Source organism: Nerophis lumbriciformis, linkage group LG25 (assembly GCF_033978685.3).
Source record: "Nerophis lumbriciformis linkage group LG25, RoL_Nlum_v2.1, whole genome shotgun sequence".
Taxonomy (NCBI): Eukaryota; Metazoa; Chordata; class Actinopteri; order Syngnathiformes; family Syngnathidae; genus Nerophis; species Nerophis lumbriciformis.
The window spans coordinates 42,035,323-42,048,368 of NC_084572.2; the positions used below are offsets into that span (position 1 = coordinate 42,035,323).

The 13,046-nt window shown below is 40.2% G+C and overlaps 1 protein-coding gene across 2 annotated transcripts in view; it reads left to right on the forward strand.

The window, feature by feature from the left end:
- ncapg (non-SMC condensin I complex, subunit G) overlaps positions 1-13,046 on the forward strand; it is a 65,894-nt gene that overhangs the window by 44,107 nt on the left and 8,741 nt on the right. For both annotated transcript variants that reach the window (XM_061984448.1, XM_061984447.2), the window contains exons 16-18: positions 3,959-4,140; positions 4,214-4,379; positions 9,223-9,390. In XM_061984448.1, the coding sequence (XP_061840432.1) occupies positions 3,959-4,140; positions 4,214-4,379; positions 9,223-9,390 (516 nt within the window). The remainder of the gene's footprint in view (positions 1-3,958; positions 4,141-4,213; positions 4,380-9,222; positions 9,391-13,046) is intronic.

Sequence of the window (13,046 nt, forward strand, 5' to 3'; positions counted from 1 at the left end):
AAAACCACACATTTTCTCAAAAGCTGACAGTGCGCCTTATAACCCGGTGCGCTTTATATATGGATAAATATTAAGATTCATTTTCATAAAGTTTCGGTCTCGCAACTTCGGTAAACAGCCGCCATCTTTTTTCCCCGTAGAAGAAGCGCGCGGTGCATGCTGGGATATGTGACGTTTCATTTCCATTTGTGTGTTTATGTAAAGACCCCAAAATGGCTCCTATTAAGTGTGTTGTCTGTCTAATTATAAATAATGCAGACGAGGCGTGTTAACTGAGTTCTCAACGTTTACTCACAGCGTGCTCATAACCACATTCTAACTGCCAGCACATACAACAACGCTTCTCAGGGCTACCGCGCACGCTCGTCACTATCGTTGAATGCTGGGTAGTGTAGTTGTTATATTTGCTAGCTCATAACAGCACATTGAGAGACACGCTTACGCGCTTAATTCAATACTCGCCGTCATTCCGGGTGGATTGACAAAAGACATCCAGCCGCTAGATATTGGTGTCAACAGGGCATTCGAAGCTAGACTGCTAACTGCGTGGGAACAGTGGATGACGAAGAAGCGCGCGGTGCATGCTGGGATATGTGACGTTTCATTTCTATTTGTGTGTTTATGTAAAGACCCCAAAATGGCTCCTATTAAGTGTGTTGTCTGTCTAATTATAAATAATGCAGACGAGGCGTGTTAACTGAGTTCTCAACGTTTACTCACAGCGTGCTCATAACCACATTCTAACTGCCAGCATACAACAACGCTTCTCAGGGCTACCGCGCATGCTCGTCACTATCGTTGAATGCTGGGTAGTGTAGTTGTTATATTTGCTAGCTCATAACATCACATTAAGAGACACGCTTACGCGCTTAATTCAATACTCGCCGTCATTCCGGGTGGATTGACAAAAGACATCCAGCCGCTAGATATTGGTGTCAACAGGGCATTCGAAGCTAGACTGCTAACTGCGTGGGAACAGTGGATGACAGAAGGCGAACACACGTGACGTTCACCAAGACAGGGAGACGGAGACAGCGCCAGACGACATTTTGGATCCCACATTCGCCCAACTTTTCAATTCGGACAACGAAGGAGAATAATTCGAGGGATTTATGAATGAAGAATAACTTCAGAAAGTGAGCGTTATGTTTATTTTGTGTGTTGTGACATTAACGTTCGAGCAACATTATGTTGCTATTGCTCTGCGCACTATTTTGAATTTTACTATGTTTGTGATTGCACATTTGCGTACATTTTGGGAGTGAACAGAGTTGTTAGAACGCTGGTTTTTAATATATTATTAAAGTTTGACTGACCTATCTGACTGTTTTTTTGACATTCCTTTAGCGCAGTTAGATGCGGCTTACAACACCGGGCGGCTTATAGGTGGACAAAGTTTTGAAATATGCCGTTCATTGAAGGCGCGGCTTTTAACCCAGGGCGCCTTATGGTGCGGAAAATACGGTATGTTTACACTCAAAGTTCAACATCATCATATTTTTATATATATATATATATTATTTTTTTTTTCAATTTGCGCAGGTCCACCTTTGTAGTCCGTGACCACACCGTAGTCGATAAGCTTCTTCTGTTTCTCTATCTTGTTATGTGACATTCATCCTCCGCTGTTGCCATTTCTAATATAAAGTAGTGTAAAGTTCTTACTTATATCTGTCAATAAACTTACCATGAAAGCACTAAAACATACCGGTGTAGTGAGTTTACATTATTCACCCAAGGAACTTTAGTTATTAGAGAGTTGCGGTCGGACGGTTTTTCACGGGACACATTTCGGGTGTTGTTGTTGCACTAGTGAGCCACGGATGAGGAGATGCTGCTCCGTTATTGATTGAAGTAAAGTCTGAATGTCATTAAAACAGTTAGCGCCATCTTTTGACACTTCTTCCACCCCCGTCCTTGCACACTACACCGCTACAACAAAGATGACGGGGAGAAGACGCTGTCGAAGGTGAGCCATGTAAATAAGACCGCCCGCAAAACGGCGCATCCTGAAGAAACTGTCAGAAAGTGACTTGAAGATGATGTGTAAAACATCATCTATGCAACATTTTGACCAAAGAACCACCATTACACGTTATGTAGACCAGTGTTTTTCAACCTTTTTTGAGACAAGGCACATTTTTTGCGTTGAAAAAATCCGGAGGCACACCACCAGCACAAATCATAAACTCAGTTGACAGTAAAAAGTCGTCGTCGCAATTGTTGGATATGACTTTAAAGCATAACCAAGCATGCATCAATATAGCTCTTGTCTCAAAGTAGGTGTACTGTCACATCATGCCATGAGTTATTTTGAGTTTTTTCCTGTTTTCCTGTGTGTAGTGTTTTAGTTCTTGTCTTGCGCTATTTTGGTGGCTTTTTCTCTTTTTTGGTATTTTCCTGTAGCAGTTTCATGTCTTATATTTCTCGCATCTACTTTGTTTCAGCCATCAAGAATATTTCAGTTGTTTTTATTAGGGATGTCCGATAATGGCTTTTTTGCCGATATTCCGATATTGTCCAACTCTTAATTACCGATAACGATATCAACCGATACCGAAATATACAGTCGTGGAATTAACACATTATTTAGCCTAATTTGGACAACCAGGTATGGTGAAGATAAGGTCCTTTTTAAAAAAAAAAATTAATAAAATAAGATAAATAAAATAAAAACATTTTCTTGAATAAAAAAGAAAGTAAAACAATATAAAAACAGTTACATAGAAACTAGTATTTAATTAAAATGAGTAAAATTAACTGTTAAAGGTTAGTACTATTAGTGGACCAGCAGCACGCACAATCATGTGTGCTTACGGACTGTATCCCTGCAGACTGTATTGATATATACCGGTAATGTAGGAACCAGAATATTAATAACAGAAATAAACAACCTTTTTGTGTGAATGAGTGTAAATGGGGAAGGGAGGTTATTTGGGTTGGTGCAATAATTGTAAGTGTATCTTGTGTTTTTTATGTTGAATTAATAAAAAAAAAACGATACCGATAATAAAAAAACCGATACCGATCATTTCCGATATTGGTCGATCCCTAGTTTTTATCCTTCTTTGTGGAGACATTGTTGCTAGTCATGTCATGTTCGGATGTACATTGTTGACGCCGTCTTTGCTCCACTGTAAGTTTTTGCTGTCGTCCAGCATTCTGTTTTTGTTTACTTTGTAGCCAGTTCAGTTTTAGTTTGGTTCTGCATAACCTTCCCTAAGCTTCAATGCCTTTTTTTAAGGGCACTCACCTTTTGTTTATTTTTGGTTTAAGTATAAAACATAAGGTGTCTTATACAACCCTAACATAAGACATAAGGTGTCTTATACTTAAACCAAAAATAAACAAAAGGTGAGTGCCCTTAAAAAAAGGCATTGAAGCTTAGGGAAGGCTATGCAGAACCAAACTAAAACTGAACTGGCTACAAAGTAAACAAAAACAGAATGCTGGACGACAGCAAAAACTTACAGTGGAGCAAAGACAGCGTCAACCTGCGTGTACAAAGCAATTAGCTACCTCCTGCCACCTACTGATATGGAAGAGTATTACATGGTTACTCTGCCGAGCTTTACACAGCACCGACACTCAACAACACATACGGTAATTTGCAGACTATAATTACTGGTTTGCAAAAAAAATTTTCAACCCAAATATGTGAAATTAGATCATCTCCCACGGCACAACAGACTGTATCTCACGGCACACTAGTGTGCCACGGCACAGTGGTTGAAAAACACTGATGTAGACCACAAGGAAGTATTTTACATTTAGGGGGGAAAAAAATTATATGAACCCTTTAATGTGCCTTATAATCCGGTGTGCCTTTTGTCTGAAAATAGAACTGAATAGACCCGCTCATCGGCAGTGCGCCTTATAATCCGGTGCGCCCTATGGTCCGGAAAATACGGTAAATGTTGCTAAATGCAGTACTTATGTGTGAAAACGTGCCTTGCAGGTGTCAGAGCTGCGCACTGAGGCAGCAGAGGGCCTGGCCAAGCTGATGTACACAGGTCGCATGTCCAGCGCCAAGATGCTGTCTCGCTTGATCCTGCTGTGGTACAACCCGGTCACAGAGGACGACATCCGTCTCCGCCACTGCCTGGGCGTCTTTTTCCAGCTCTACGCCCGCGAGAGCAGGTACCCGAACACAAGTCTTTGTTTCGCCACCTCACGAAAGTGCTGATGGGGCCGCGCTGTCTTTGTGCGTCAGGGCGCACCAAGAAGTTGTGGAGGAGAGCTTCCTTCCGACGATGCGCACTCTGATAAAGGCCCCCGCCACTTCTCCGCTCGCCGAGGTGGACATGAACAACGTGGTGGAGCTGCTGGTGGAACTGACCCGTCCCAGTGCCCTCGTCAAGCCTTTAACTAACACAGAGGTAAACACTGGGCCACATGTCACATCTGAATTGCCTTTCTTATTCATCCTGACTCCAAATCGATTGATCATTTTCAAAAGTTTATTTAAAAAAAACAATTATAAGAATGTTTAAAAGAACATTTTTATATGAGAATCTATTTTTGAAAATATGTTTTTAGGCCATCTCCATGCAGCCAAAAGGAGATTTTCTAACTGCTTTCAAAAAAATGTAATGTAAGTTTTACATCCAAATAATACATTCCGAATATCTACTGTACAGGTAAAAGCCAGTAAATTAGAATATTTTGAAAAACTTGATTTATTTCAGTAATTGCATTCAAAAGGTGTAACTTGTACATTATATTTATTCATTGCACACAGACTGATGCATTCAAATGTTTATTTCATTTAATTTTGATGATTTGAAGTGGCAACAAATGAAAATCCAAAATTCCGTGTGTCACAAAATTAGAATATTACTTAAGGCTAATACAAAAAAGGGATTTTTAGAAATGTCGGCCAACTCAAAAGTATGAAAATGAAAAATATGAGCATGTACAATACTCAATACTTGGTTGGAGCTCCTTTTGCCTCAATTACTGCGTTAATGCGGCGTGGCATGGAGTCGATGAGTTTCTGGCACTGCTCAGGTGTTATGAGAGCCCAGGTTGCTCTGATAGTGGCCTTCAACTCTTCTGCGTTTTTGGGTCTGGCATTCTGCATCTTCCTTTTCACAATACCCCACAGATTTTCTATGGGGCTAAGGTCAGGGGAGTTGGCGGGCCAATTTAGAACAGAAATACCATGGTCCGTAAACCAGGCACGGGTAGATTTTGCGCTGTGTGCAGGCGCCAAGTCCTGTTGGAACTTGAAATCTCCATCTCCATAGAGCAGGTCAGCAGCAGGAAGCATGAAGTGCTCTAAAACTTGCTGGTAGACGGCTGCGTTGACCCTGGATCTCAGGAAACAGAGTGGACCGACACCAGCAGATGACATGGCACCCCAAACCATCACTGATGGTGGAAACTTTACACTAGACTTCAGGCAACGTGGATCCTGTGCCTCTCATGTCTTCCTCCAGACTCTGGGACCTCGATTTCCAAAGGAAATGCAAAATTTGCATGGTTGGGTGATGGTTTGGGGTGCCATGTCATCTGCTGGTGTCGGTCCACTCTTTTTCCTGAGATCCAGGGTCAACGCAGCCGTCTACCAGCAAGTTTTAGAGCACTTCATGCTTCCTGCTGCTGACCTGCTCTATGGAGATGGAGATTTCAAGTTCCAACAGGACTTGGCGCCTGCACACAGCGCAAAATCTACCCGTGCCTGGTTTACGGACCATGGTATTTCTGTTCTAAATTGGCCCGCCAACTCCCCTGACCTTAGCCCCATAGAAAATCTGTGGGGTATTGTGAAAGGGAAGATGCAGAATGCCAGACCCAAAAACGCAGAAGAGTTGAAGGCCACTATCAGAGCAACCTGGGCTCTCATAACACCTGAGCAGTGCCAGAAACTCATCGACTCCATGCCACGCCGCATTAACGCAGTAATTGAGGCAAAAGGAGCTCCAACCAAGTATTGAGTATTGTACATGCTCATATTTTTCATTTTCATACTTTTTAGTTGGCCAACATTTCTAAAAATCCCTTTTTTGTATTAGCCTTAAGTAATATTCTAATTTTGTGACACACGGAATTTTGGATTTTCATTTGTTGCCACTTCAAATCATCAAAATTAAATGAAATAAACATTTGAATGCATCAGTCTGTGTGCAATGAATAAATATAATGTACAAGTTACACCTTTTGAATGCAATTACTGAAATAAATCAAGTTTTTCAAAATATTCTAATTTACTGGCTTTTACCTGTATATCAGAGGTGCCCACACTTTTTCTGCAGGTGAGCTACTTTTCAATTGACCAAGTGGAGGGGATCTACCTCATTCATATACATACCTGCCAACTACTACGGTTTTCCTGTAATTAGTACGGTTTTCATCAACCTATTCCGGGTTACGGTTGCAGTGATAAAAAATAATTTTTTTTTTTTAAGTTTTATTCACGAAATCGCGTAACAACAATGACAATCGACACTGCTTCCCGTAACTTCCTATCGGGCCATTCCGAATGCCATGCGCGAGGCTATTTATAGCACCGCTGCCAAGCACGAGGCACCAGTTGCCATTGTTTCCAAACGAGCGAACGATCATGGAATCAGCCGGAGAAAAATCGCTTACGAGTCTTAAACCGAAAAGAAAACTGCAGTCATTCCGTGAAGAATATTCAATATTATCCGTTCCAAAAAGGGTGAAAACTACGCGAATTGCACCTTGTGCAGAGAAGATTTTTCGATCGGACACGGAGGAATTAGCGATGTAAAAGACCACGTTGGGACAAAAAAACACAAGTCTAATGCCGTTGCTAGCGATACAAGTGGAAAACTTTCAACGTTTTTCGTCGCCCAAACAGATTCTTTGGATGTGATAAATGCCGAAGTTTTATTTACGGAGGCAATAATTGAGCAAACAAAAAGGTAATGACACCAATGTTATCTATTGGAATTGTTTAGTACTGTTAAAAGTGTTTATACTATTTATGCTTTCAAGTCCAAGTTGAAGAAATCTTGTTAAATGTTGACAGCATAACTACCAAAATACAGAAGTATGTCCTTAATATTTTTGCAGTGCTATTTCTGTTGAAAAGTTCAAATGATTACATTAGAGATGTGATGTGCCACTTTTCAAGTGTCTGATGGCTTAAATTAATTTTCATGAATTTTTCATATTTTGAATTCTTTTGAAATGCTTACAAAAAAACTACATTTGAATTGTAATTCCATGCTATTGACAGGACTATTAATTTTAATGAAGTTAGCTTACCATGTTTACAGTGTGATAATTGTGATAGAAATGTGAATTTTAGGCACAGAATATTTTATACAATTGAACAAGGCAGTAGATTATACAAGCTTGGACAGAAAGTTAATAATGACACCAATTTCTTTTTAAATGGAATTGTTTAGTACTGTTTTACCATTTGTTTACTGTAAAAAGTGTTTATACTTTCAATTAACAAATTGAAGTCTTGTGAAAGGTTGACAGGATAACTGGCATTAACTGTCAAAATAATTTCAAACTATTGAAGTTAGCTTACAGAATAAACATGTCAATCAACCCATATGAGTTTTGCTGTACTATTTTTGTTTTGAAAAGTCACTGTGACTGATAGAAAAGTGATGGTTTTAGCAACATTTTAACCTGTCTGAATGCTAATAATCATTTGGCGTCGGGGGGCGAAGGAACCCCCCACCAGGACTTTGTCCTGGACCTACCGGGGCCTGCGGCCCCTGGACCCTGGCTACTAGGTTTTTCTGATTTCAAAAGTTGGCAGGTATGCATATATATCATTTATACATATTCATTTATGAAAGAGAGGTTTTTGTTAACAAGTTAAAGGTGTTTAATGATAATACAAGCATGTTTACTCACATATATATTCCTTTTTTTCATGAAGACAAGAATATAAGTTGGTGTATTAGCTGATTGTGATGACTTGCATTGATTGGAATCAGACAGTAGTGATGATAATGTCCACATTTTCAAATGGAAGAGAAAAAAGTCCTCCTTTCTGTCCAATACCACATGAAAAAATCCTCTTGGCAAAACGTCTCAGTGTTTTTACAAAGCCATTCAATTGTATGCACTTCCTGTTTAGCATTCTAATGTTGGCAGTTCATTAAAGACGTGTTTGGAAAAGCAATCAAACATTGGTGACATCCACAACTGCCACATTTATCATTCAAATATTCTAATCAAAACAATTGTCAAAATGACCCATAGCCGAAATTAAGGTAACATAACTACAAATTTAACCAATGTGAACATGCTGGATTTAAGCATAAAATAAAACAAACAACAAATGTAGAAACAAACATTTTTACAATGGAGTTCAGGGTGCACATCGTGCCGTCAACCAATTGTGAACGCTGCAGGGAACTCAAACTAAAAAGATGATGGTCTTTGCATCTTACCGTTCCGATATTTTATCTGTTGAGTGGATAATTGCCAATAAAGAAGGTAATATGAGTTGCTACAGCATCAGTCACAACCGGAGCAGCTGATTGCTTGCACCTGTGCTGATTGGAGTAGCGGCAGCCAATCCAGAAGGGGCTTAAAGTCAGCTGACACGTCATCTTTAAACACTCATGTGTGACGTGGGTTTTACACTTGAATTGCTATTGCGACATCCAGTGGACACATTTAGAACAGCAGTTTGTTTAAAAAAAAATTGCATCTCATTTTTATACTTAGCATGTTTATTTTGTGGGCTGCGGGCCGGATTAAATCTGTTCGGCCCATGGACCGCACGTTTGACACCCCTGCCATATACAGTACAATTTTACAGACTTGTTTGGTATAGCTCTAGATGGAGCCCACACACCACAGTTTGACAATAACGTTGACTTTCCCCTGCTAAATACTCTGGATTTATCGGTAGGACAATCTTGTTTTACATTTTTAATTGAAGGGAACAAAACGTTATTTGTCCCAAGTAAGTTTAGATAGCCTTTTATTGTCAATGCAACATTTGGCAAAAAGAGTCTCTGTGCCGCCAACAAAAGATCCAGACATAAAATAACTACAATTATTTTAAAAATAACTTCAATTCAAGAGAGTTGTTGCTAAAAAACTACTTGCTGCTTCCTAACAAGCGACGCTGCTGTGATACTCTTCGACTTTTGCCCCATTTTCCCTCGCCTTCAATAGACAATCTTTGTAAGTGACAACACCCCCCCATCTCCTATTGCATGGTTATCATCGTACGTCTTTGAGGGAGAATTGACGTTGGTTTTTGTGTGGCTTTAGGAAGTGTGCGTCCACGACTACTTGGCGGTGCGCATGTGCGGCGAGATGCTGAGTGACCCCACCGCCCCGGAGGTGCGTCTCTACGCCAAGACCCTCACCTACCTGGAACTCAGCAGAGACGAGACCGTCAAGAAAGACCTGCTGTCACTTCTGCAGCAGATTGTCCAGGTACGTCCAACACAACTACCGTATTTTTTGGACTATAAATCGCAGTTTTTTTCATAGTTTGGCCAGGCTCCAGTGCGACTTATATATGTTTTTTTCCCTTTTTTTAATGCATTTTCGGCAGGTGCGACTTATACTCCGAAAAATACGGTACATATTCCATACATCATTTGGAGTACAGATCCACTGATAGGGTTTTTTCAGAGCCCATAGAGATTATTAGTAGTCAGGGAGGCCGAGAACAGATATTCATTTGCAGTAAAGGTTATTTAAACATTAGTAGTATACGTCAATTACAGGCCTCAAATTTTAACTTTTTAAGGTTAAGGCAAGTGTTGCCTTATAATAAATCCTCTTAAGGCCCAAACTGTTTGTTTACATGCTGTTTTTATTTCTCTTTGCTATTTGGGCTTATTGGACCCTAATTAGAATAAAAACTAAGAATCATCTTTTGATATGATGTACTTAGTCCATACGTAACAAACGTGTACTTCATGTTAAGTGACATGCTCATTCTTAGTTTTACACCTTTTTCTCCAAATTCCATTGTATGTTATACTCTTCTGACACCACCAGATGGCAGTATAAGTGTCCACATAAGTGGTCATAAGACCCCAATTCAGTAGAGTACACAATTTTGGAAGTAAGAGCTAAAAGGTGCTGTCCACGCATGTGGCCACTAAGCCTTTAGAGAGGTTTTAAAGGAGGGCCCATATTTTAGGGCACCAAGGCAAGTTAGAAGGGCACCAAGGCAAACATCATTTTATTTCGAGGCAGGAGCTCCAAAGTGTGTGTGTGTGTGTGTGTGTGTGTGTGTGTGTGTGTGTGTGTGTGTGTGTGTGTGTGTGTGTGTGTGTGTGTGTGTGTGTGTGTGTGTGTGTGTGTGTGTGTGTGTGTGTGTGTGTGTGTGTGTGTGTGTGTGTGTGTGTGTGTGTGTGTGTGTGTGTGTGTGTGTGTGTGTGTGTGTGTGTGTGTGTGTGTGTGTGTGTGTGTGTGTGTGTGTGTGTGTGTGTGTGTGTGTGTGTGTGTGTGTGTGTGTGTGTGTGTGTGTGTGTGTGTGTGTGTGTGTGTGTGTGTGTGTGTGTGTGTGTGTGTGTGTGTGTGTGTGTGTGTGTGTGTGTGTGTGTGTGTGTGTGTGTGTGTGTGTGTGTGTGTGTGTGTGTGTGTGTGTGTGTGTGTGTGTGTGTGTGTGTGTGTGTGTGTGTGTGTGTGTGTGTGTGTGTGTGTGTGTGTGTGTGTGTGTGTGTGTGTGTGTGTGTGTGTGTGTGTGTGTGTGTGTGTGTGTGTGTGTGTGTGTGTGTGTGTGTGTGTGAGTGAGTGAGTGAGTGAGTGAGTGAGTGAGTGAGTGAGTGAGTGAGTGAGTGAGTGAGTGAGTGAGTGAGTGAGAGAGAGAAAATTAGGGATGTCCCGATCCAGGTTTTTGCACTTCCCATCCGATACCGATACTGGCCTATCCGAGCATGTATTAAAGTTATTTAGCCTACTTAGTTGTCAGAATCATGTTGAAAAGGGTTTCAGTACTCTTGATAACAACTAGCCAGCTGAATTAGGGGAGTTTGAATAATACACAATGGTTGGTAACAAGAGACTGACCTGTTTATTCAAGGATAAACACAAAATAGACAAAATTATACATGACAAAGAGAAATGGCATCATTGAACTAGGGCTGGGCGATATGGCCTTTTTTTAATATTGCCATATTTTAAGGCCATATTGCGATACACAATATATATCTCGATATTTTGCCTTAGCCTTGAATGAACACTTGATGCATATAATCACAGCAGTATAATGATTCTATGTGTTTTGTTTTGTTTTGATTGATTGAGACTTTTATTAGTAGGTTGCACAGTGAAGTACATATTCCGTACAATTGACCACTAAATGGTAACACCCCAATAAGTTTTTCAACTTGTTTAAGTCGAGGTCCTCTTAAATTGATTCATGATACAGATATATACTATCAGATATATACTATCATCATAATACAGTCATCACACACGATAATCACATTGAATTATTTACATTATTTATAATCCAGGGTGTGGAGGGTAAGTGTCAAAAAGACAGCCAAAAGAGTTTGATATGAGAATAAATCTAAAGTTAAAATATAGGGTAGAAATGCACCCATTTGCAGGAAATGTAGTCTTGATTTTCAAAATGTTCTTTCAAGGCTTGCATGTCTACATTAAAACATTCTTCTTCATACTGCATTAATATATGCTACTTTTAAACTTTCATGCAGAGAAGGAAATCACAACTAAAAAAATCACACATTTTTTCATACAGTGTTGATGTGGAAATTTTTGCCTCTGCATTTTGATGGTGTGGACGTGTGACACCGAATGGAGATAAGCGTCTCGACAGACGTCACAATATTTGAACAATGATGACGAAAACTGTTGTCTCTGTCGTGTCCGTGTGTCGAAAATTGTTATGCGCTTATTTTTTATTTGATTTTGTGCGTGGCATATATTTGCCGTGCGCAGAGGACGCTTGAGCAGGCGCGCACCTTAGCGGCTGCGCTAGCATCACAGCTAACGTTAGCCATGCCGCTACCTCGCTCTCTGCTGGGAGAGGACGTATACGTATGTGACGTATGTCGTGACAGTATGTGACGTATGTCGTGACAGTATGTGACGTGTGTAAGAAGGTGCGCTTGCTGTCTGTGAGAGGGAGACACAGGAAAGAGTGAGAAGAGCCTGTCGTGTAATGCCAGCAGCTAAAAGCAACTGCGTGAGAATTGTGGATGTGTTGAAGGTGTGCTGGAAAATGCGGAACGGAAATTACGGAGCAGCAGAAAAGTGGAATGTATTATTTAAATAGGTGCGTTGGAAAACACGGACCGGAGTTTTTTTTTAAACTGGATCTGGATCGGCATTTTCCCATGCCTTGCCGATACACAATTTTTGGCAAATATCGGCAGCCGATCCGATCCAAATATCGGATCGGGACATCCCTAATATAAATGTGTATATGTGTATATACTGTATGTATATGTGTAAATATGTACATGTATGTATGTGTATATATATATATATATATATATATATATATATATATATATATATATATATATATAATATATATATATGTATGTATATGTATTTATTTATTTGCATTGTGTTTTTGGGGTTCATCTCATTGTGTTTCTTCGTGTTTTTAAATTTTTTGCTGGTGTTTTTATTTTTGTAATGTGCTTAGGGCCAGTGACAAACGAGTTACGGGCCACAGATGGCCCCTGTGCTGCATTTTTGGCATCCCAGCTGTAAAAGCCAACTGTTTGTTGCTACTATAGTCTTAGTACTTTAGTGTACTTATTCCTCCTATGTCACATATGGTGCACGAGTCACACGGTTGTCTTACGTCCGCGCCGGAAATGATAAAATCAGCTTTCAACCTGGCGGGTTTTTCCTGTGTGACAAAGGGGATTAAAAAGAAAGTCTTTCTTTGCTGCCACCTTTTTTTTTATCATATATTACTGCCTTTGCACATGTCAATGTTTACTTTTGTATGCACAATAAATATACACCAAATCTGTACTTTGGAGCAATGTTCACAGACTCTTTTATTCGGCTTGTTAGCTTCCTATCGCAGGCAAACGATGATTGTGTTAAAAGGCTGGCCTGATTGCGGGTCAGTTGGTCACTCCCCCTTT